This window comes from Caloenas nicobarica, chromosome 24 (assembly GCF_036013445.1).
Source record: "Caloenas nicobarica isolate bCalNic1 chromosome 24, bCalNic1.hap1, whole genome shotgun sequence".
In the NCBI taxonomy this organism is placed as follows: Eukaryota; Metazoa; Chordata; class Aves; order Columbiformes; family Columbidae; genus Caloenas; species Caloenas nicobarica.
The window spans coordinates 131,734-158,037 of record NC_088268.1 but is presented as its reverse complement, the minus strand read 5'-3'; the positions used below and the strand labels follow the sequence as shown (position 1 = coordinate 158,037).

General features: G+C 48.0%; 1 protein-coding gene across 1 annotated transcript; it reads right to left on the bottom strand.

Annotated features, from left to right (window-relative positions):
- Nucleotides 1–9,024: 9,024 nt before the first annotated feature.
- SDR39U1 (short chain dehydrogenase/reductase family 39U member 1) lies at nt 9,025–25,754 on the bottom strand. The gene is made up of 6 exons (XM_065650858.1): nt 25,713–25,754; nt 24,540–24,646; nt 24,130–24,212; nt 23,387–23,508; nt 22,583–22,726; nt 9,025–22,365 (listed from the first exon to the last, which is right to left on the bottom strand). Exons 1-6 carry the CDS (start codon nt 25,726–25,728, stop codon nt 21,950–21,952), a joined length of 888 nt encoding a protein of 295 aa, XP_065506930.1. The 5' UTR covers nt 25,729–25,754; the 3' UTR covers nt 9,025–21,949.
- Between the last annotated feature and the right edge of the window lie 550 nt (nt 25,755–26,304).

Sequence of the window (26,304 nt, the reverse complement as noted above, 5' to 3'; positions counted from 1 at the left end):
TCAGGTCTTAATAGGCCATGACCCATAGGTCATATATGTACCATTTCTGAAATCTGATTTTGATTTTTTTTTTTTTTATTCGCAATCTATGTCCTTACAAATTGCACCAGCCGATTTTCTTACCAGCATAGCTCTTGACATGCCCAAGTGTAAATTGCTGCAGAATCTGCCTGTCTTTGACATCAGGCCACAGACCATACTTGTATTTGGTCTGATCCCACATGCTCGCACAGTTTTGTTGATGGATCAGGAAAAATCTCATAAAGCTTTAGTGGTCTGGTGTGAAGATAATGATTGGCATCATTCTGTTAAAGTTATTGACGGTTCAACCCAATTAGTAGAACTCGGTGCAGCTTTACATGCCGTAGAGCTTTTTAAGGAGGAAGCTCTAAATTTGATTTGTGATTCTGAGTACGTAGCCAAGGTCCTACAGTGCATCCCTTCTGCTTTTCTTAAAGAAACCTTGCAACAGCAGCTCTTTGACATGTTTGTATCATTGCAAACTGTGTTACAGCTTTGCAGACACTCACTGTTTGTTATTCATATACACTCTCATACAACTTTACCAGGTCCCCCATAACAGCAGGAAATGCAGTTGTGGACTCTTCTACTGTAGCTACAGTCTGCTTCCAGTCTGCCAGGTCTTCACATGCGTTTTTCCATCAAAATGCTGCTGCTTTAAAAAAGATGTTTGATCTGACACTTGAACAAACAAAAGACATAGGTCGCTCTTGCCCAGAATGTTAAGGCCTTATTACAAATTTACGCTCCCTTGGAGTTCAGCCTCACCATCTCACAGCTGATGCCATTTGACAGACTGAGGTTACATGTCTCATCTTTTGGCCGTTTGAAACACATGCACATTTCTATAGATACGTTTCAGGTATGGTTTGTGCATCTACTCACACTAGTGAGAAAAGCAAGGATGTTCAGTGCCACTGGACCCGCTGCTTTGCTATGCTGGGTTAACAGCAACAGATCAAACTGACAATGGTCCTGGCTATACTGCCAGATCCACGCAATATTTTTTATAGTAATGGAGTGTTTCACATGTCACAGGTATCCCACATTCTCCTACAGGGCAAGCAATTGTAGAATGCGTGCATAGTTCTCTAGAGTATATGCTTGAAAAACAAAAAAGGGGGGGAGTGAGGGATATACTCCTCAAGATCGCCTAAATAAAGCTATATACGTTTTAAACTTTTTAAATCAGGAAGAGCACAGGTTTGTTCCAAGAGAATCATTTCCAATCATGAAAAAAATTACAGAGTGAGGGGCAAGCAAAAGTAATATATAAAGATCTGAACACCTGGAAATGGGAAGGACCAGTACTTTTAATAACCTGGGGGTAAGGGTATGCTTGTAACCACGTTGCAGGTGAAAACTGATGGGTGCCAGCATGATGGGTCAAGCCAGCATTATACCAGCCATCTCTGGAGCAAGAGGTGGATCCAGCGCTGCCATCATCACCCTCGTAGCCATGATCTATGGAACCACAACATTTCAATCGCCACCGCTGGTGCATCCGCAAAATAATGTATGGGTAACATTAGGAAATGCAAGATGCCATTTGTTTGTCAACCAGCTCTCCTGAAAATCCTTTTCGCATGTGCTTAGTAGGGATTCCATTAGGACCAGAGAAATAGTATCAGCATCACTATTCGCACCAGGAGTTGCTGCAGCTGCTGCTCATAATAAGCTTGCAAAGCTGGGATGTTGGCTTGCAAAACAAAATAATGCTACTTCGCTTGCTTTAACTGGCTTATTAGCTGATGTAGATTCAGTTCGCCATGCTATGTTACAAAATCAAGCTGTGATAGACTTTTTGCTATTAGCGCAAGGACATGGTTGTGAGGATTTTGATGGAATGTGTTGTATGAACCTGTCTGACCATTCTGTGTCTATTCACAAAAGTATCCAGGATCTGAAGGCGCTGACATCACAACTACAAATACACAATGAGCTAGATTTCTTTGGACCTTTTGGACAATGGGCAGCAGGACTGAAATGACTATTGCTCACTGGATGTATGATATTGATAGCAACAGTAGCCTTCACTGCTTATTTACCGTGTCTGCTCAGACTAATTCACGGACTAATAGACTCAGCATTAGAAGCTGCCCTGAAGAAAGAAGCACACCTCATCCAGACGAATGATATTGGACAAGAAGACATCAAAATACCGCAAGATGAAGAAAAGGCTGAACTTTTGGGGGGTTTTGAGGCTTTGCCACAGCCAGCTCCTTGGTTGCAGAAATAAAAAAGGGGGAGATGTAGCGTACTTTAGAAGTACGACATGGGTTACTACAGGATAACTTTATGCTGAGTAGAACAGTGAGTAATCTGAAGAATGAGAAACAAATTCTTAGAAGACAGTCATCGAGTCCAATCATAACCTAACTCTGGCACCTAAAACATGTACCTAAGAACCTCGTCTATGCACTTTTTAAACACCTCCAGGGATGGTGACTCAATCACTGCCCCGGGCAGCCTGTTTCAGTGACTGACAACCCTTTCTGTAAATATCCAATATTGGACATTCTGTGAATATCCAATCTGAACCTTCCCTGGTACAACTTGAGGCCATTTCCTCTTGTCCTATCACTTGCTACTTGGGAGAAGAGACCAACACCCTCCATGCTACAACCTCCTTTCAGGTAGTTGCAGAGAGTGAGAAGGTCTCCCCTCAGCCTTTTTTTCTCCAGCCTGAACCCCTCCAGGTCCTTCAGCCGCTCCCCATCACACTTGTGCTCCAGACCCTTCACCAGCTCCATTCCCTTCTCTGAACTCAGTCCAGCACCTCAAGGTCTTTCTTGTCATGAGGGGCCCAAAACTGAACACAGTACTCAGGGTGGGTCATCACCAGCACCGAGTACAGTGGAATGATTACTTCTCTAATCCCATTGACCACACTATTCCTGATACAAACCAGGATGCTGTTGGCCTTCTTGGCCACCTGGGCACACTGCTGGCCCATGTTCAGCCACTGTTGATCAAGAGCCCCAGATCCTTTTTCCAGCCACTCTTCCCTGAGTCTGTAGTGCTCTATGGGGTTGTTGTGACCCAAGTGCAGGACCTGGCACTTGGCCTTGTTAAACCTCATACAATTTGCCTCAGCCCAACAATCCAGCCAGTCCAGATCCCTCTGAAGAGCCTTCCTACCTTCCAGTAGATCATAACATGCTTTAACTTTTGGTCAGCCCTGAAGTGGTCAGGCAGTGGGACTAGATGATTTTATGTCCCTTCCAACTGAAATAGTTCTGTTCTGTTCTATTCTATTCTATTCTATTCTATTCTATTCTATTCTATTCTATTCTTATCCTACCCTACAGTTCCTGTTGGCCCCATTCCTCCCGCCCAAGTCCTTCTGAATGGCAGCCCTGCCTTTAGGCATATTGACTGGCCCCCTCAATTTGGTGTCACCTGTGAAACTCACAAGAATGCCCTCCCTTGCCCCTCCTCCAGGTCACTGATAAACATGATGGGTCCTGGTATAGACCCCCATAGCACTCCACTTATGATCACCCTCCAAACTGAAGGCAACTGATTAGTCACTACTGCCTGAATACAACTATCCAACTATTTTTCTTGCCCACCCATCCAGACCATAATGACCTAGCCAACATACAAGGATTTTGTGGGAAGCACTGAGGAAAACCTTGCTAAAGTCAATGTAAATGCTGTACCGTGCTCTCTCCTGGTCCACAAATCTGGTGAATTTATCATAGAAACATAAAACGGTTTGTGTTGGAATGGACCTCAAAAGATCATCTGCTCCAATTCCCTTGCCATTGCTCAAATCCCCAACCAACCTGACCTTGAACAACTTCTCTGGGCAATATTTCTTCCTTATACTTAATCTAAAACTACCCTCTTTCAGTATATAACCATTGTCCTTTGTCCCGTCACTACAGGCCTTGATAAAAAGCTGTTATCCGTCTTTCTTAGAATCCCTCTTTACATATTGAAAGACCTCAATAAGGTCTCCCTAGAGCCTTCTCTTCTCCAGGCTGATCAACCCCACTCTCCCAGTCTTTCTTCATAATTCAAGTGTTCCAGCCCTCTGATCATTTTTCTGGGCCTCCTCTGGACCCGCTCCAACAGGTCTGTGTCTTTCTTTTACAGGGGATCCCAGAACTGGATGTAGTACTATAAGTGGGGTCTTATGAGAGTGGAATAGAGGGGGAGAATCACCTCCCTCGACCTGCTGGCCATGCTTCTTCTGTTGCATCCCAGGATACAACTGACTTGACAGCCTGCAGGTGCATATTACTGGCTCATGTCCAATTTTTCATCCACCAGTATCCCCAAGTCCTTATCTGCAGGGCCATTTATGCCAAGTCTGTAGTGATTCTGGTGACTGCCCTAGCCCAGGTGCATGGCCTTGCATTTGGCCTTGTTGAACTTGATGAGATTCACATGAACTTGCTCCTCAATCACTCGGTCTTACTATCTGTGTCATTAATGAAGACATTAAATAGCATTTGCCCCAGTACAGACCCTTGAGGGACACCAATTGTTACTGGTTTCCTTTTGGACATTGAGCCACTGACTATAACTCTTTGGATGCAGCCACCAATCCAATTCCTTATCCACCTAAGAGTCCATCCATCAAACCTGTATCTCCCCAGTTTAGAGGTAAGAATGTTGCCGGGAACCACAGCAAAGACCTTACAGAACTCCAGGTACAGGACATCTGTAGCTCTTTGTTCCCCCAGTCCCTGCCTTGAGGTTCAGAGACCTGACAGATATAGGAAAAGTGATTGCCATTGAGGAGTGCATTAGCTTTCCTGATCCCATCTATAGCATCCGTATATTCTTCCCAGTATACATGTTCTTGGTTCTACTGCCTGGCAATTTCCCAGGGAGCCTCATCCACTAATTCCTTAAACAATTAAAAGTTTGCTCTCTCAAAATTCAGGGTCCTCACTCTACTTTTCACCTTGCCCATATCTCTCAAGATGGTGAATTTCACCAGGGTATGATCACTGCAGCCCAGGCTGCCACCACTGTTGACCTCTATAATTAGTCCTTCCAAGTTGATAAGCAACAGGTCTAGTAACATTTCTCCTCTGGTTGGACTGTCTATCACCTGAATTAAATTATTTTCAATGCATTCCAAGAGTCTCTTGGACTGTTTTCAGCTTGCTGCTCTGCTTTTCCAATAGATGTCAGGGTAACTGAAGTCCTCCAGCAGGAGGCTTCCTGTAGTTGAAGTAAGAATGCTCTGGTAACATCCTCCTCTTGATTGTATGGCCTGTAGTAAAGATCAACCATAAGGTGTCCTTTGTTGGCTTGGCCCCTAATTTTTACCCACAAGCTCTCAACCTGTTCATTGCTGGTTTTCAAAGACAGTAATAGGCAATCAAGTTGATCATGTTGATGAGGTTTTACCCTTGGTACATGCAGCCTGACTTTTCCCAAATTACCTTAGTCTCTTTTATGTGGCCTGAAAAGTGTTCCAAGAGGAGTATCTCCTTCATTTTCTAGTAATTTTTGTGTCATTTGAGATGCCAGAATTTATGTAGGGAACCAGTAAAGACAGGGAGAGAGAGTGCAGGACCCAGCAGAAAGTCAGATGTCAAGGTATGATATCCTGGGGTTATTTTGAGGCATCCTCAGTTGTCACGCACATCTGTGTAGGCAGGTGAACCCTAATGTTAGGTGAAATGGATCACATGGTAACTCTTCACTATTGCACTTTCTTTATTCTTTTGAGCCAATGTTCCAGTCCCAAACTTCATGCATTTTAAGACCACAAATATTACTTGGAAGGTGCGAATCAAGACACACTGAAAAGTGTTCAAACAGTGAAGGATGCAGAGAGAGGACTAGAACCCCGGAGCTGGACACAGTACTCCAGGGGGTCTCACCAGAGCAGAGTACATGGGCAGAATCACCTCCCTTGACCTGCTGGCCACGCTCCTTTTGATGCAGCCCAAGATACAATTGGCCTCATAGGCTGCGAGCACACATTGCTAGTTCATGTCCAATCTGTCATCCACCAGTACCCCAAAGTCCTTCTCCTCAGGGCTGCTCTCGATCCCTTCATCTCTCAAGGCTGTACAGGTACCAGGGTTTGCTCCAAATCCAGATAGATGAAAATCTATAGCTCTGCCCATGCCCACTGATGTAGTCACTCCATCACAGAAGGCCACTGCGTTGGTCAGGCAAGACTTGCCCTTGATGAAGCCATGCTGGCTGTCTTGAACCACCTCTCTGTCCTCCACGTGCCTTAGCACAGCTTCTAGGAGGATCTATTCCATGATCTTCCCAGGTGCATACATGAGGCTGACAGGTCGGTAGTTCCTGGGGTCCTCCTTTGTACAACCATCTATAAATGGGTGCGATGTTTCCTTTTTTCCAGACATCAGGAACTTCACCTGACTGCCATGACTATTCAAATATCACGGCAAGTACATCAACCAATTCCCTCAGGACTCTGGGATGCATTACATCAGGTCCCATGGACTTACGTATTTTCAGGTTCTTCTGGTCGTCACAAACCTGATCTTCTCTTACAGTTGGAGGGACTTTGCTCCCCCAGTCCCCTACCTTGAGGTCCATCCACTCGAGAGATGTGGGAAGAGAGCTTGCCATTGAGGACTGAGGCAAAGAAGGTGATGAGTACCTCAGTCTTCTCCTCGTCCATTGTTACCAGTTTGCCAGTTTGCTTATGAGAAGGGTGGTATGCTTTCTTTTACTTCCATTTTCTGGCTGACATGCCTGTAGAAGCCCTTCTTGTTATTCTTTGCATCCCTTGTAAGTTCAGCTCCAGCTGCCCCTTGGCCTTCCTGACCCCATCTCTGTACAACCAGCCAGTGTCCCTATACTCCTCCCAGGATCCCTGTACCTGCTTCCACCTCCTGGGCATTTCCTTCTTGTTTGACCAGTGGGTCTTGACTCAGTCATGTTGGTCTCTTGCCTTCCTTTCCGATTTCTTACACCTGGGGACTGAGAGCTCTTGTGCTCTATTGAACTCCTCCTAATGCAGCTCAGGACATCATCAGCCACCTTTGCTGCAAGGGCACATTGTGATTTTGTTCATTCATTTCATGTGTGGAAATAATTTTCTTACTTTAAGAACCATCACTTGCAGATAGGTTTCGTCATATTGGTGTGTCCATGTGATTTATGCTTCTAGGCTTCAAATATACTCACTGGAGAGCAAGAAAATTAATGGACTTCAGAGAGACATTCAGGTCCCTGTAGCAAGAACACCTGTATTTGATCAGCTGAATCATTTCTTTGGCTCCACTGATTGTTCTGACCATTGGATGCCTGACTCACAAATAAATACCAGAATTTGGGTGCCCAGATGTAGGTCTTTTAATCTCTCTTCAGGTCAGCTAGGAGGGGTCTAACCCAAGAAGATCTACAGAAGGTCAGATGGAAGCCTTGCTTTGCTTGGCAACTTGATTCTTTAAATAACTGCTACTGCATAGGCAAGACTAGAAGGTCAATGCATACTGCTAGGGCTACAGAATATTTTGCTAGCCTTCAATTAAGTCAATATCCAGTTGTCCATCTGCTAAATTATCTGGCAAGACAATGACATTCTCTTCTGCATGTGCATTCAGTTTTTCTTAGTTTATTTCTGTTCATTCCACTGTTTAATCATTCCCTAGAGTAATTGTCCCTGAAAATTTCATCATCACCTATCTCTCCATTGAGCCAGCTCTTTTCAGGGTTCATGTCCTGAGGAAACTGGAGTTCAATGGGACTGGGGTAAAAGATATGACTTTTTTTCTGTTAAGGTTTTTTTATTTCTTTCATTAAAGAAGGCCTTGAAATTCCTTTGCAATAGTAATGAACATTTCTCCTGTTTCTGTACATCATTCGTATAACAGGTAAAGACAGTGCTAATTAGAGCAGCTTTGCAAATAAAGCCTTTGACACTGCTTTTGACTGCAGTGACAAGAGAATAAACTGTAATAGGAACCGTCTTACTCCCAGCACATGAATCAAAGTTTAGCTACTCGTTTCTTAATCACACAGATACTTTTCCTCTCTCTGCCAGGAAATGAGCTGGGCTAATTTTCTTTCCAAATGTCTTCACTTACATCCTTCCTGTCATCAATAATTACAACAAATGATAAATGCAAATTATGCTGTACGTATTCATTGCAACACATCTGCGAACTCCATGATTAGCTACAACTCTATGGGGTGCGGCAGAAAACCAAACGCAGAGCTCATTATGGCATTTTAATGAGCCTCTTGAGGAATGTGGTGCTTCCTCCATGGTACTTTGTAGCTGTGGCAAAATCTGGCAAGCCGCCTTGAAGAAAATACAGGTAGAAGCAGAAAGAAAACTTACTTGAAGTTTTAATGAATCCCAGTGTGAGATGTGAGACCAGAAACATAGTTGGACAATGTGTTCTCACCAGGGCTCATTAGAGCAAAAACTCACAGACTTTGATTACAGGCAGCACAGAAAGCCACAGACGACTTCTTCCCTTACTTCTTCCCTTACAGAAGTCAAACAGCAATCCCCAGGTGCTGGGAGGGTGGTCTTTCAGTTGAGTAAAAATGAATAAATGTTAATACAAAATATCTGAAAACATATAATCAGTTACGAATTACTAGTGTGTCATTTATTTTTTTAAATATGGACACTTACAGCTATGCAATTGTGTAGCATTCACATTCACTGTGACAACTATAGTCATACTGGTACAGTTACTCTAAAACGGAGATTAAAATGCTCCCTCTGAATTAGATCCATTCCTTTGACCTACCTTTAGCTCCCTAAAAAAATCACTCTTTAAATGTAAATTATTCATCTAAGAACCAACTGTCCTCAACAACTCTCTTGAAGTGAGACGGACCACTCTTCAGAGGAGTGGGATTGCAATCAACTGATTTGAGGAATCACTAGTTAGACACTGAAAGCTGAACTAGTCACTCCGGCCACTGAAACAACTGGTAAAGAGAGATGACCCTTTTCCAGAGAAAAATGTCTTTTCTTCACTCAGGCAGTTAAAGTAGGTCAGATTATTGATAGTGAAAAGTCTAGGGTGAGTAAGACAGGATCTGAGGGCTAAAAATTACATTAGGAGAATCTTCCTTCAAATATCATAAGTTTTGTCATTGTCTTCTAGGGGAAGAAAATGGCTAAAACTTTCTAACCTTTAGGAAGTATTCACATTTCTTGACCACTTGACTCAGAGCATCCGTCACCTGTTTCTCAGACTGTAGATGAGTTGGGTAAGCAGTGGAGTCACAACAGTGTAGAAAAAAGAGAAGACTTTATTTAGTGCTCTTAGAGTCTTAGTTTTTGGCAGGACATAAGCAATTACTAAGTTTCCATAAAAAAATGTCATTACAATGAGGTGAAAAAAGCTTTTTGCATCCCAGTGGCAGAAGACATTGTCAGGACAGTGGTGATGATACACAGGTAGGACACCAGAGCTGATAGGAAAAAGGGTAGTGCACACACTGATGAGAGGGTGAACACCAATGTTTCAGTGAGGCTGGTATCACAGCAGGAGAGTTTTATCACTGGAGTAAAATCACGAAAGAAATTATCAATAAACTTGGGACCACAGAAGGAATGTTGTGAAATCAGGAATCAACTTATGGCTGTAACAAGGAAAATCATTCATCCAAGACCAAGCTACAAGCTGGACAAGTGCCTGGAGGCAGCCAACACCCTCCTTGGGAGCAGTGTGAAGCCAAGTGTCTTCAGGCTCTGAGCTCAACACGTGCCTTGTGCTACAGACCAGCAGCACCTGCAGAGCTAAAAACGGCCAGAAAGTACAGCCTAAATTCACATACCGTGCAGGGATATCAGTGTTGCTACCAGCTGGGGTCTTACACTACAGATGAATTCTCACTGCTTAAGTCTTCTTCTGGTTGGGCTGAACCTGTATCATACTCAAGAGGAAACCTCTAGTTCAGAGCCTCCAGCATGTTTGGTTTGGGTGGAGGTGGAGTGGGAATGAGCCAACACATTCCCCAGTGGTTGCCCTTCCCGAATCGTGTTTTGGCAAAATGGGCCACTGGCCTCCACAAAGATGGTGCCTAGTGACATGGTTTACTGGGCAGATTAACAATTTGACTCAATGATCTTAAGGGTCTTTCCCAACCTAAATGATTCTATGATTCTATGGTTTCTGCCTTGACAATAGTGCTGTGCACACTGGAAAAGACGAGTGTTTAGAGGTGTCAACAGCGGACACAATAGCAGTGGCTCGCAATGACGGACTCCTGCTGCGCCCCATTTGCTGACCTCTTTGCTTTACCCCAAAAGTCCAGACTGTGTCGGGAACTCCCATTCTGCATTGTCATGTAAAACATTTTTTTTGCAAGTAAAACTCTCATCATCTCCATTTAGTAATGTAATTTAGTAATGGAAATAGATTTCTCATCATTTCCATTTAGGCATGAGCAGAATCACAGCCATTGCCTGGGGTGTTGAAACAGTGCACCAGCTCAGAGCTTTCATCCTCCACAGGGATACACGGTGCTGTGTTCCTGAAATCCCCAGGCAGACACCCCCCAGGACACTATTTCCATAACACTAGGAAATGGCATTCAGCTTCTTCAGGCCCAGAGCTCCCTCTACGGCAGGAAGAGTGGAAAAGCTGAACTTTCTGTCGGCCTTCCTGTGAGATGGGGGTTTTCAGAGAGAATAAGGAGGGCAGAACATGTGACACCCAGACCCGAGTCTTCGTTCCCAGGCACCATCACAGGGAAGGTCCTCACGCTCTTGATTCACCATGTTCAGTGCAGGAACCTCTCCTAATCGCATTTGTCATCAGCATTTCCAGACACAATTCATCCCAACCTGGGCGAAAGGTGTATTAGAGTTTGGTTGCATCACCTTTTTGAGCCACCTATCCATTCCTGGATTTCTATGGACCACCTACCTAGGTGCTTTCCTTCACCATCTCCACCTCCCTGTAAAGGCTCGAAAGTTACGGGGATGAAATCAGCAGGGACATAATTGTGCTCATCCTGTGAGATGGGGGTTTTCAGAGGGGATAGGGAGGGAAGTGATATGGGGTAGAACAGGTGACACCCAGACCCAAGTCTTCGTTCCCAGGCGCCATCATGGGAAAGTCATCACTTTATGCTGAAGATTAGAGGAAAGTACCATGTTTGTGGAGGCACATCTGGGCTGTCCTGATTCAGCCAGTGGGTCTTTATGTAGTGAAAATGAGAGCCAAAGCTGTCTGATCCCTTTCCTGGATTTTTGGTTTGGTTCCGGCTCCAAAGGAGGTAAGGGCCTGAGCTGTAGCCAGGCCAAGAACTCCTTTTGGAAAACTCACAGTGAAGCAGAACAGCAATTGAACACTTACAAGTTGTGGGTGCAAGGAGTCTCATGCAGACCTTTCCCACTGTCTGCAATTTGATACGAGTGAACCACTTTATTCCATAAAAATGACAGCCTGGGGGAGCTACTGTGAGCTCTCTCTGCTAAACAAGCGTGGTTGTAGGGCAATGATCTTTTCCTAATCACAGATCACTGGATAAGCCCAATTTCAGTTTTATATTAATCATTTAACTTAAGTAAGTGGGTATTAAATAGAATGAATCACTCAGAATGATAAGGTCATGTGATTTTTAATATACTGTCTGCCTCATGTTACTTAGTAAGCTAAATCTGCTGAAATCTTAAGCTGTATATTGTAAGGTTCTGCTCATATTCACCAAACTTGTATCTACCTAATGAAAACAAAAGCAGGTTCAGACCACTATGACACCTGCAAGATAAGGCCTGGGTTGCATTTTGCTGAAAAAGTAGGATTCGTTCAGACAAAAATGCTACCTTCAAGGCTGGCAGTTATGGACTGTAAACAAAGCCTACAGCTGAGCAAAATGAAGGCCTCTCTGAAGTCAGTGAAAGGATCTAACGAAAAGGAAGAAGACCCCAGACTCAACTATTGCTATTGGACTGAAATATGGTGTGAGGGGCAGGTAAATAGTCCATAATGGTACAAAACCCCAGGGATTTCTATGCTTGGTTTGGCACCTCTGCAAAGGTACCCATTTCAAGACGACCCTGCTGTACTGCTCCATTAAATTATTTATTTCTGTGAATGCTGGTACCCAAGAGTTTGCTTCAAGGGACCTGGGATCCAGACTTCGGAGCGACCTGACACCAGGCCCCTAGAGGGAAGTAAGCAAGCAGAGATGCAGAGTGATGACACTTTGAAATCCTAACCAAGCAATATAAAGAACTGGGTGTGCACATATAACCCCTTGACCATAAATACATCTAACTCCTTACCTGTTTTCCTTTACCTTCTGTGTTTCTCAGACATGAACCGTTGATCAAGTCTAGGGCTAAATTTGGAACCAGCTGCACCCAGACTCCTCTCTGAAGAGTTTAGAAAGCAAGGGGGTCCATTCTGAACCTCATGAGAGGTCCATTCTCCCCCTCAATAAGAGGGGCTCCTTCTACCCTTTTGCATCTCCTGTCCCCATAGAAATCACTCTAAAACACCTCTCACTTGATTCTGCTTGGCATATTTTCTCCATGCAGTAAGTAACAAAGTGAACCTTGCCATCAAACTCTGTTAAGTCACATTTTTCTCTATGGGATCTAAACATTGTGCTGTGGCAAGCAGGACCCTAATTAACTCATCTGTGACAACACCTCAACTGAGATGCTGGAGGAGCTTAAGAAGAGTATAGGTCAAGGTGGCCAATACTTCTTACTTCATCTCCCACTGGGCTGCTCCATAAAACACTCCCTGTCTCTTTGTAGCCTGGGTTTTCATCTCATTCCTTCAGGTTTTTAGCACTTAATTCTCGTCCATTTGCCCAGATTTTGAAACACTTCAATCAGTGTTCAGTCAGGGAATCTCTCCTAATTCCACCTCTCATCAGCATTTCCAAACACAATTCATCCCAGCCTGGGCGAAAGGTGTATTAGAGTTTGGTTGCATCACCTTTTTGAGCCACCTGTCCATTCCTAGATTTCTGTGGACCACCTACCTAGGTGCTTCCCCTCACCATCTCCATCTCCCTGTAAAGGCTCAAAAGTCACGGGAACGAAATCAGCAGGGACATAATTGTGCTTATCCACAATGTAGGGAAAACCCTAGGATGCAGTGTGGACAGAGGGTTCTGTTCCTCAAACATGGACCTTCTCTGAGCACCCACTCAGACTCATAATGAGTATTTCTCACAAGTGTGCACTAGATGATCATAGAATCATTTTGGTTGGAAAAGACCCTCAAGATCATTGAGTCCAAATGTCAACCTAACACTGACACTAAAAAATGTTCCTAAGCACCACATGTACACACCTTTTAAACATCTCCAGGGATGGTGATTCAACCACTTCCCTGGGTAGCCTGTTCCAATCCTAGTAACGCTTTCTGTGAAGAAATGTTTCCTAATATCCAATCTGAACCTTCCCTGGTACAACTTGAGGCCATTTCCTCTTATCTTATCACTTGCTACTTGGGAGAAGAGACCAACGCCCTCCATGCTACAACCTCCTTTCAGAGAGTTGTAAAGAGCAAGAAGGTCTCCCCTCAGCCTCCTGTTCTCCAGGTTGAACCCCCCCAGATCCCTCAGCCACTCCCCATCACACTTGTGCTCCAGCCCCTTTATCAGCTCTGTTGCCCTTCTCTGAACTTGCTCCAGCACCTCAAGGTCTTTCTTGTAGTGAGGGGCCCAAAACTGACCAAAGGGTTTGAGGTGCGGCCTCACCAGCACCGAGTACAGGGGAATGGTCACTGCCCTGGTCCAGCTGGACACACTAGTGCGGATACAAGCCAGGATGCTGGCCACACTGCTGGCTCATGTTCAGCCGCTGTTAGCCAACACCCCCGGGTCCTTTTCCACCAGGCAGCTTTCCTGATGCTCTTTCCTGGGCCTGTAGCATTCATGGGGTTGTTATGACACAAGTGCAGGACCCGGCACTTGGCCTTGTTGAACCTCATACTGTTGGCCTCAGCCCATCGATCCAGCTGGTCCAGATCACTCTATAGAGTCTTCCTACCTTCCAGGAGATCAACACTCCCACCCAACTTGATGTCATCTCCAAACTGAGGATACACTTGATCCCCTTGTCCAGATTATTGATAGAGATTAAACAGAACTGGCCCCAGTACTGAGCCCTGGGGAACAAAACTTGTGACCGGCCGCCAGCTGGATTTTACTCCATGCACAACAACACTTTGGGCCCGGCCATCCAGCCAGTTTTTACCTGGTATAGAGTACACCCATTCAAGCCACGAGCAGCCAGTTTCTCCAGGACAATGCTGCAGGAAACAGTGTCAAGGGCTTTACTAATGTCCAGACAGACAACATCCACAGCCTTTCCCTCATCCACTAAGCAGGTCACCTTGTCATAGAATGAGATCAGGTTCGTCAAGTAGGACCTGCTTGATTGCTTGGTTGTCCTCCATCTGCCACATGGTGGCACTCAGGAGGATCTGTTCCATGACCTTCCCTGGCACCGAGGTCAGACTGACATGCCTGTAGTTCCCCAGATCCTCCTTTCAGCCCTTCTTGTAGAATGGTGTCACATTTGCCAACTTCCAGTCAACAGGGACCTCCCTGGTTAGCCAGCACTGCTGATAAATGATGGAAAGTGTCTGGTGAGCACCTACACCAACTCCCTCAGCACCCTTGGATGGATCCCATCTGGCCCCATAGACTTGTGGGTGTCTACATGGTGTAGCAGCCAGCTAACCATCTCCCCTTGGACTATTGGGGCTTCATTCTGCTCCCCATCCCTGTCTTCTGGCTCAGTGAGCTGGGTACCTGGAGCACAACTGGTCTTACTGTTAAAGACTGAGGCAAAGAAGGCATTCAGTACCTCAGCCTTTTCCTTGTCCGCTGTCACTGTGTTTGACCCTGTATCCACCATAAGGTGGAGATTCTTTTTAGCCCTCCTTCTGTTGCTCATCTATCTATAGAAATATTTTATGTTGCCTTTTACAGCAGTAGCCAGATTCAGCTCTAGCTGGCCTTCGGCCCTTCTAATTTTCTCCTTGCATAACCTCATGACATCCTTGCAGTCCTCTTGAGTAGCCTGCCCCTTCTTCCAAAGGTTATAAATACTCCTTTTACTCCCAAGTTCCAGCTGAAGTTCTCTGTTCAGCCAGGCTGGTCGTCTTCTCCACCGGCTCATCTTCCAGCACAGGGGGACAGCTGCTCCTGCACCTCTAAGATCACCTTCTTGAAGAGAGACCAGCCTTCCTGGACTGCTTTGCCCTTCAGGACTGCCTCCCAAGGGACTCTGCCAACCACCCTCCTAAACAGGTCAAAGTCTGCCCTTTGAAAATCCAAGGTAGCAGTTCTGCTGACCACCCTTCTGACTTCTCCAAGGATAGTAAACTCAATCATTTGATTATCACTGTGCCCAAGGCAACCTCCGATTGTCACGTTACCCAGGAATCTTTCTCTGTTCACAAACAACAGATCAAGCGGGCACCTTCCCTAGCTGTCTCACTGACCAGCTGTGTCAGGAATTGTCTTCCATACACTGCAGGAGCCTCCTAGACTGCTTCCTCTCTGCTGTGTTGTATTTCCAGCAGACTTCTGGTAAGTTGAAGTCCCCCACAAGAACAAGGGCTAGCAATTGAGCGACTTCTCCCAGCTGCCTGCAGAATATTTCATCTGCCTCTTCATCCTGGTTGGGTGGTCTGTAACAGACCCCCACCAGGATATCCACCTTGTTGACCTTCCCCCTGATTCTTATCCATAAACACTCAATCCTATCATCGCCCTCATCAAGCTCCACGCAATCAAAACACTCTCTAACATACATGGCTACCCCACCTCCTCTCCTTCCTCGCCTATTCCTTCTGAAGAGTTTATAGCCATCCAATGCAGCACTCCAGTTGTGGAAGTCACACAGAATCACACAGAATCACAGAATGTTAGGGATTGGAAGGGACCTCAAAAGATCATCTAGTCCAATTGCCCCACCAGAGCAGAAACACCCAGGTGAGGTTACACAGGAAGGCGTCCAGGCGGGTTTTGAATATCTCCAGAGGAGACTCCACAACCTCCCTGGGCAGCTTGTTCCAGTGTTTGTCACCCTCACTGAGAAGAAGTTTCTTCTCAAATTTAAGTGGAACCTCTTGTGTTCCAGTTTGCACCCATTGCCTCTTGTCTTATCATTGGTTGTCACTGAGAAGAGCCTAGCTCCATCCTCATGACACTCACCCTTTACATATTTACAAACATTAATGAGATCACCCCTCAGTCTCCTCTTCTCCAAGCTAAAGAGATCCAGCTCCCACAGCCTTTCCTCACACAGGAGATGTTCCATTCCCTTCATCATCTTTGTTGCCCTGCGCTGGACTCTCTCCAGCAGTTCCCTGTCCTTCTTGAACTGAGGGGCCCAGAACTGGACACAATATTCCAGATGAGGTCTCACCAAGGCACAGTAGAGGGGCAGGAGAACCTCTCTGACCTACTGACCACCCCACTTCTAATCTCCTCCAGGTACCATTGCCCTTCCTGGCCACAAGGGCCCAGTGCTGGCTCATGGTCATCCTGCTGTCCACCAGGACCCCCAGGTCCCTTTCCCCTACACTGCTCTCCAACAGCTCATTCCTCAACTTATACTGGTAACTGGGGTTGTTCTTAACCAGATGCAAGTAGGAAGGGGGGTTGCCCGTGAAGCCGAACTGGGACTTGCTTCCAAGCCTCCTCATCTTTTTGGTCCCCTGCCTCTGCCCGACAGCGACAGGGCAGGGGCTGTCTCAGGTCTCCCCTCTCTGCCTGAGAGGTGCCTTTCTGGCCAGAACGGCAGGGAATTACTTCAGTCTATCTCCTTCTCACACTTCCTGATGGTCCTCAGTCTCTCGACCTCCTCCTGAAGTTCCACCACCATGCTGAGCAGATCCTCCACCTGCTCACACCTCACACAGGTGGACTGCCTGCCTCCCTCCCCCAGCCGCAGCAGGCTCTGGCACTCCCTGCAGCCGGAGACCTGAGCAGCCACAGTTCAGGGCAGGCCCTCCATCTGGGTCACCATATCCCACCATGTCATCCCACCCTGTTTCCATGATGGCAACGACATTGTAGTTTTTCTGCTGCACAATGGCTTCCAGGTCCTTCCCTGCATGCATTTGTATAGACGCACTTCAGATGGGTATTCACCCCATCACCTTTTTGCAGTGAGAATCCCTAATTCCTTGTGAGCATTCTCAGGCACTTCCATGGTTTCTAACATCTATAGCCCTTGTGTCTTTGCTATTGCATGGCTCTCCATCCCCTATCTCTGCTGAGCTGACTGAAGGGCCTCGCTAGCACCCCATCCCTCAAACGTTGGCATCCCACCCTTGGATTTGTCTCTGGTTTGTCTGGTTTTCTTCCCTTCCCCCTTCAAATCTAGTTTAAAGCTCTTTCAATGAGCCCTGCTAACTCCCACCCAAGGATCCTTTTCCCCCTTTGAGACAGGTACATCTCATTTGTCACCAGCAGGCCAGGTGTCATGTAAAACGACTTGTGATCAAAAAACCCAAAATTCTGCCAGTGACATCAGTCCCCCAGGCAAGTATTGATCTACTGGGTCTTCCTGTATCTTCCCTCATAATACCCTGAAACTATGGGGATAGAGGAGAACACTCCTTATGCTCCTGATCCCTTAACTTGCCATTTCAAGGCCCTGAAGTCCCTCTTGACTGTCTCTGGATTTCCCATTGCAGTCCCATTGCTGCCTACCTGAAAAACTAGTAGTGGATAATAATCTGAGGGCCTTACCAGGGCAGGAATTTTTCTCTTCACGTCTTTAACCCTGGCCCCAGAAGGCAGCAGACTTCCCTAAGAAGTGAGTCCAGTCTGCATATTGAGCCTTCTATCCCCTTCAGGAGTCTCCTAGGGTAATAATCCACCTTTTTTTCTTTATAGCAGCTGTTTTGATGGAGGGTGCATATCACCTTATCCTCTGCGGCACCTCCACCTTAGTTGTACCACCTTCCTCAATATTGTTGTTTGGTTCCACTTGCTGAGCCTCATACCTGTTTTGCAAGGGAACCTGGTAAGGTGGGGTAGTCACAGCAGAAACCCTCCTCCTTCTGTGCAGGGTAGGAATCTGCTGCCATTGTCCCCTATTCCTTGAGTCACTACGTTCCACCATGCAGAGTGAGGGTCGGGAGTCCTCTGTACCACGTGCCATGTCTACGTGCTGGGTCTGCCTCAAGGAAGGTCAAGTGCAACTCCACTGGTCTGTCTCCCTCTCACACTCTCTGATACTCCTCAACCTACTCACCTCCTCCTGGAGCTCTGTCACTAAGTCGCAGACTTCCTCTCCCTGGGCACCTCCCACAGCTGTACTTACTGCTGCCACCCAGTACTGGTGTAAGAGCAGGGCACACCCTGCAGCCTGGCACCTGGGTGGCAGCGTCTTCCCATACAATCTTGGTCTGGACAACTGCATCACTTATGGTGGGTGCCGACCTTGCAGAAGCCATGGCTTTCTGCCAGGTGGATACCATTGCTCCCTGGTTGAGCTAGCAACCTGAATTCACAGCACTCAGGTCACTAGCGCTCCCTGGGCTGCAACATCTTACAGTTTGTGAACGAATGTGTGACCTGGAGTACCGTTACAAAGAGTGCAGATCTACCACTGGTTCCAAAACCTAAGAATTAAGCCTAGCTGTCTTTGATACTGTGTTGCAACTCAGCAGTCCACACATAGCTAATCCCACAGGAGGTCATCAGTGCTGACCACTCAGATGTCCTGGAATAAGACCAAAACTGCAGGATCCACTTGGCCACAGACACCCAATGACCTGGAGAGATGCAGCTATCAAAGCCAAACAATTGCACTTGCCTATAGGAACTGTTACAGAGGTGTTACAGATGTTAAGTGCCTCAATATGTTCATGCCTGTTGCCTCTGATGGGATGGCCAGTAACCTCAGCCCTTGCACACACCCCTCCTCCACAGTTAATGCCCAGAGGAGTCAGGCTCTTGCCCTCAGGGAGGCCCATTCAGGCTCCATGGGAGTGAGGAGTGGGGCAGCTTCTGACATTACTCGTCAGTGGGGGAGTGCCAGGGTACACGGAAGGAGCATGCCTCCTCTTTTAGGGATATCTGGTCAAAGGAGCCATAAACAAGAACATACAGAGAGAAACCTGACACATGATCAAGGTGGTTGTGATGAGAACAAACCTGATAAATCACGCTAATTGGTAAAGATGGTGGAGCAAGTCTGAGAACATTTATTTTTACAATTGGCAAGATAAGGGAGGGAGACAAACACCAAGAGTCATAAAACCTGACCAATTAGCACAAAGAGAACAACCAGAAACAAACATTCTCAGACACACTAACCGCTAAGCTCTCAAGGACCTACAGGCAACCAGGACTTTGCAATTGGTAAGGACTGCAAACCTGAGTGTCCAGGTTGTTGGATGGAGTTGGTGGGACCATGCAAGCTGTTGAGGGAATGTGCAGGGGAGAGGGAGCTGAGAGCAACAAAGAGGGAGGTAGGAAGAAAAGGTGTATAAAAGAGGTTAGTTGGGAGTAAACCTGGGCCAGTCAGTGCTGGTCTGGCTGAGTTCTATGCTTGACCACCACAGCCTGTCCCGTCTTATTAAATCTTTTCATAGGTCTCTCTCTTTCATGCTCACTCAGAGCAGGTCAGCTTGCTCTCAAGGCCAGGAAACTGAGGCACATAGGAAGAGGAAGGAACCTGCATGTAACATACAGACAGCATAGACACAATCCAAGCAAGCCACACTTAGCACAGGGAGTATCTCAGGGGATGTTCTTTCACAGCTCTTCCCAAAGTCCCAGCTCACCTAGCTGTGCTCACACTGACTGCAAGGATTATCTGCAATTTCAGCTGGACATTCTCACTCTAATTTTCCTGCCCAGAAAGTCAGCAGGTTGCCATTGTGTCTCCAGTCTGGACTAAACGGGCAGGCAGTTGAGTGGGGAGTCTAGACTCCACCAAGATTGACCCTTCTGCTACTGTGACGACATTAACCTGGCATAAACCAGAAATATGTGTTCAAGATGGTTTCTTATTTCAGGAATGGAGCAGGTCTTTTTAATTGCCTGAAGTGGTTTTTAATATATTTTTCTAGCCCCAAACTACATCGCACTAGGAATATTTCTCCAAATGTTCTGCTATAAAGAACTTAGCTTCCCTGTACATTTCACACTCTGCGACCTACTTTGACATGTGAAAACGGGTCATGGGAAGCATGTGGATACATTTCCTTGCAGTATGAGACAACTAAATTGCAATGTTCTCCACAAGAGAAGAGGTAATGCTTCCCAGGGCAGTCCAGGTGGCCTGGACTCACTGCTTAATCAGTGGGAACCACCTGAACACAAGTACCACCTCATGGGACGAACAAGGGAAAACCACTCTGTCTGGGATTAGATAACTACAACGAAGGTAACAGCTGAAGTGCTCCCTTTACACTAAAGCAGTGCCTTGCACTGCCTCACACCAAGATGTACCATCCAGATTGTCCCCAGCACAATCTCAGATGTGGTTGACACCCAAGGCCTCAAGAACAGTCCAGCGGCCAACAGTCCCACCACCATTGTCCCTATAGGTTTGTAAAGCAGTGTTCTCCTTCATCCCTGCCACAGCATCAGGTTTATGCAACCCTGGAGGGGTGTGATGCTTGGGCCTAGACCCAGCTGGAGCTTCTGACACAGCAACTTGGTACTAGCACAGAGCCACAAGAAAGGACATGGCAAAGTCTCCAAGCCATCTCTATCCTTTTGCACCCCCTCAAGATGAATCTTCTCCCACAACCACAACTCCATTTCCTGTGAGACCAGGAAAGGCAAAGCAGAAGAGTACAACTAGGTGTGTATGCGACCATGAGGGAAAGACATGGGTAAAAACAGGAAGAGGGACTTCCAGTAACATGGAAGAGAATTACAACACCTGAACACCTCTTGCCTGTCGCTGCCACCCCGTCTCTCAGAGGAAGAGATACTACACCCCCAGCTGCTCTGCAAGCAGCTCATATGCACGCTGTAGAAAAGGGAAGATGGCAGATTCAGCAGTCGCAATTAATCCTTAGAGGGGCTTGTGCCCTCCCCCAAAAGCAGGTAATGTGGAGACTGCAGATGGCAATAGGAGGGATGACTGCCAAACTGAGCGTCCTGGTTCTGTTTAAAACAAGACCAGTTCTCTTTTAGTCAATTTTCCTTTCAGCTAAGTTCTTCTAAGTAACTGCACTTTTCTGAATTTGGTTGCATGTTTTTCAGACACTGTTTGCTCCGGAGCTGGTAACGGCAGCAATGGTATGCAGAAGAGCCCCAGGTTTATACTTATTGCTGTGGCAGCCAAGGTTACTGATAAATTTTGCGCATCCCATAAGTGAGAGGGGTGTATTTACAAGGAGAGGCTGACAGAATAGGTGACTAAAATTGACCAACAAAGTATTCCATCCCATACGTCATACACTCTATAAAAGTGGGAGATCACGAGGATCTCACTCTCTTTGACCATGGCCGGCATCTGAAGAGGACCCTGCCTGCTGTCCCTGCAATCCGACACCTGGTTCCAGACCCTGCATCCCTGAATCCAGTTCCGGTTTGCTGTGGAGTCCAGCCCAGGACTTCTGGGCACCTGCCCTGCAGCCACTGGAGCCACACCAGCTCCGCCAGGCAACAGTGTGCTACCCCAGGAAATTCAAGACTGGTTTTGTATATTTTGTATTATTTTCACTGTTTATTAGTACCATTAGTAAAGCATTTTTAACTTTTCCAACTTGCAAGTCTCTCTCCCTTTTCCTCCTATAAGCTTGTCTAGTGGGGAGGGTGGGGGGTTAACGGAGAGCATCTGCCACAGTTTATTGTCGCCCTGCAGTAAATGGTGACACTGAGGATGCACAAAGGGAGACAGAAGGGGAAAAGATTGCTCACCCTCTCTGTATGCGGATGGGGAACTGTCAAGAAGGTGCAGGGCTACCCTCTTTCTCACAGGGGAAGGGATGTAAGCCAGCGAGCTCACAAAACCAGGGCCCAACCCAGCTCAACCGAGGAGTCCTCAAGCCACAATGTCCTTCAGAGCTCCAGACAGCTCAGGGAAGATGAAATGGTAGCCACTCTCCAAGGTGCGTTTTGGCACCACTTTCTGGCCCTCCAACAGCATGATGGCCCGCTCTGTCCCAAAGACAGCCCGCACAGCCCAAGCAGGCACCGGCAGCAGGGCTGGGCACCCCAGGGCTGCAGCGAGCTCCTGAGCAAAGGTGCCATTGGAGGTGGCAGGGGAGGACGGGGAGACACCGTTGAGGATGCCTTGCAGGCACTCACTCTCCAGGGCATGACACACGATCCCAGCCAGGTCCTGAATGTGGATCCATGGGAAGGGCTGGAGCCCAGAGCCTAAGGGGCCACCCAGTCCCAGACGGAAAGGCCAGAGCATTTGAGAGATTGCACCACCACCTCGACCCAGCACTACTCCTGTGAGGAAAGAGAGTGAGATAAGGACTACCCCCCTCTCCAAAGGACAAAAGCCCCCTTCACCCCCAGACCCACAACCAGGAAACAATCCTTAGAGGGATGGACTGGAACAGCACACCCATTATGAAGAGGCACAAGACCCGATGTTCTCCCTCTTCCCCCTCTTGCCTCAGCATGAAAGCAGAGCCACCCTGAACAGTATGATGCTCCTTCTCACCAGATCTCACCACAACACCACGAGCTGGGCTCCCAGGGACAAGAGCTGCATCCTCCCAGGAGCTCACCAGGCGTGAGAAGAAGTCGAAATCCCCCCCAGGACTGTCCTCGGTATACTCAGCTGTGGGGCTAGGGCGGTAATAGCCTGTGGGTGTAACAGTAGAAAGGGAGTCAGAGTTGAATCATGACACCAGCCACACGCCCTCCCCAAAACAGACCCTCTTCCCTGTCTCCAGGAGCCCAGAACTTGATCACTCCATCAGAGACATCCTCATATGAACAGCACAGGGTCCCTTTGATGGCAATGCTGAACTACCAATGTGCTCTGCAAGTTCAGCAGGATGCACTAATACTCAGGTTGAGCTGGCAGCCCCAAGAACCAAATATACCAGCAAGCAACACACTGAACTGGCTGCATAGAAAGGTGCTTGCTCTAAAACTGGGCATCACAGATGCTAAACTGTGGCAGCATTAAAGACTGGAGAAAGCAGAAATACAAAGTTGGAGAAATGCAGGGGGATTCAGCTGAGGCCCTGTTTAGACAAACTAGTTCTACAGGATGCTTAAAGGCTTTCACAGAAAAATGGTGAAAAGGTCCTGTCCCAGTGAAACCAAGAGAAAGCATAGAGACCCAAATTCATCTCCAGCAGTAACAAAAAGCTGATCAAGGTTTGCCTAAACACAGTGACATTGATGGCAATAAAGCTGGCAAGGCAAGACGTGTCCCCCCAGAAGCGTATTTCTGTCTGGAGGTATAGCTCTCCAGGTCAGCATGAGTCATGCCTTGACTGGGCCCAACCAATACCTACGCCGGTGACGAGGACCCAAGCATGGGGTGGTCGTTCAGCATCAGCAATAGCTTTGGCCAAGGTCTTGGTGGTCTCAACACGGCTGCTGATGACTTCCCTGCAGAAGGCATCATCCCATCTGGGAAAGGGAGAGCCAGTGATTATACTTCCCACAAGGACATCCAAGGAAACAACAGCACCAAGCGGAGGCCCAGCAGACACCCACTGACAAACACAGGAGAGGTCACGTGAATTCCTCCCAACCCCAGAGCAGGGGGAGGACACGTGATCTTACTACCTAAATTCATGGGGACTTTGGGAGATGGTGGCTCTCCCCTTCCCACAGAAGGCTGTGGGTTTTGGATTGCCTGAGGACAAAGGTAGCAGAGGAGCTGGAATCCAAAGCTGGGTGCAGTGAATTCTTCCCAAATGCCTGGTGGAGGCATTTCCAAAAACACCCTCATACAAGTCAAACTTTGGTTCTGATTTTGCATTATCTAAATGTAGGCATCCAGTGTCATTTTGGAAATGTGGAACTACTTTGCCTGGCCTTCAACTGTCAATCCAGAAGGGAATCTGTATTCCAAAGGTCTCCCGGAACTTACCAGGCCCAAGGAAATGTTTTGGATACTCAAGGACCGAGATGTCAACAGTCAGGTAACCCAAGTGCTTCCTCCCCAGATCCCTTCCACATTCTCTGATAACACTGAGTTGTCTTGCCTTCACTTTGTCCCAATAGCACTATGAGAGATTAAGTTACCTGCGGAAAGGGTTGAGGACATTCTCACCAGCCAAGTTCACCACGGCATCGCACAGGGGCAGTCCAGAGTGGGACAACTCTTCCTGGGCAGGGGTAAAAGAGACATCACACACCCCGCCTCCTCTCTGCTCAAGCCTTCCCAACAACCAAGCAGGGCAGGGTCCTAACAACTTCAGCCAGTTCCTTCTTCACAATACTTGGAGCACAAGCATGAATGAAGAAGGTTTGGCTCCTTGGAACTACAGCAGTACCCATCCCAATGACTATGACCCATGGAATGCCCAAGAGTACATCCACAGGAGCCAGATTCACCACTGCAGATTCTATGTACGCCATTGCTGGCCAGAGCAAGAAGGATTGTTCCTCAACCCTGACATCTTCACCCTCCTGTGACTGCTCTCATCTCATACCCAGCTGATCCGATCCTTGCCCCCTTGTCGAGAGATATGGGTCACTTCATGCCCACGGCTCCGCAGCAACTGTGTCAGGGCTCTGCCCACAAAGCCAGTCTCACCACCTACGAGAAAGACAGGACATTACAGATTTGGCATCCCAAGGCCTGCACAGGTGTCCCCATTACCACAGCCAGCTTTCCAGGACACATTACTCTGGGCCCTGACACGGCCGGTCCCCAGTGCCCGGCTCCCCCGCACAGCACCCCAGCTCTGAGGGCCTTCACTCCCCAGATCTGGGCACCATGCACCATAGAATCATAGATCACAGAACAGTTTGGGTTGGAACGGACCTTCAAATCTCACCCAATCCCACCCCTGCCATGAGCAGGGACATCTGCACCAGCTCAGGTTGCTCAGAGCCCCGTCCAGCCTGGCCTGGGATGTCTCCAGGGATGGTTCATCCACCACCTCTCTGGGCAACCTGGGCCAGGCTCTCAATATAAAAAATTTGTTCCTCATGTCCAGCCTGAATCTCCCGTTTTCGAGTTTAAAACCATCACCCCTTGTCCTATTGCAACAGGCCCTGCTCAAAGGTTTGTCCCCATCTTTCTTATGAACCACTTTTAAGTCCAGAAAGGCCACACTAAGGTCTCCCCAGAGCTTCTGTTCTCCAGCTGAACCCCCCAGCTCTCTCAGCCTGTCCTCCCAGCAGAGCTGTTCCAGCCTCGGGTCATTTCTGGGGCTCCTCTGGCCCCTCTCCAGCAGCTCCATGTGTGTCCTGTGCTGAGGACCCAGAGCTGGCCCAGCCCTGCAGGGGGGTCTCACCAGAGCGGGGCTGAGAGGGGAATCCCCCCCAAACCTGCTGCCCACGGGGTGGGGATGCAGCCCAGGGTACGACTGGCATTCGGGGCTACTATGTCCTGCTCCCTTACCCCGGGGGAGATCGGAGGGGGCGGCCGGCTCCCACCGCAGCACCCTCACTGCCGCACCCCCGCTTCCGAAACCGCGTCCCTCTCACAGCCACCGCACGCAGCCGCCCTGTGGCCAACACTTAGGACCAGCTCCCTCCGCCAAGCGGCCTCCCGCGCCCACCCGGCTCCTGGCAGCGGCCTGGCTAGAGGCTCCCCCCGTCCCTGCCCCGCGGCTGCGAGCGGCCCCGCGCCCCGGCCGCGCCGGGCCCGCACTCACCAACCAGCACCCGCATCGCCGGACCCGCTGCGCACGCGCCGCGCAGCACCGACTGCGCATGCGCGTTCCCGCCCGCGCAGCGCTCCGCCCCCGCCCGCGCACAGCGCTCCCCCGCCCAGCGCGCAGGGGTCAGGGCGGGCGGGACGGGCCGGCGGCGGGGAAGCTCACTGGAAAACCAACTGGAAACGAAGCACAAGAAGCAGGGGAGCGCACAAAGTCTGAGGAGCTGCACGGTGGAGCCAGAACCCACTGGGTGAATGCAGTAAAAGGCCGGGGCGGGCAGCTCGTAGTGGACACGCTGCGTGAGGCGCGGGTTGGCTGCGTCATGGAGAGCTGAGAGAGCAACGTGGAGAAGTTTGTTTAGTCAGTTAACTGGTTAATTAAAAGAGCTGAAATAAATGCCAGTGAAGCGCTTTTTAACATTTCTAATTGAAAATGAAGAATTTTGCAGTTGGGAATTAGGCTGGAGTTGTTCTTGCTCACCCTGAGCCTCCCTTCACAGAATCACAGAGCGGTTGGGGTTGAAGGGACCTCTGGAGATCATCTGGTCCAACCCACCTGCTCACACAGGGTCACCAGAGCAGATCGAACA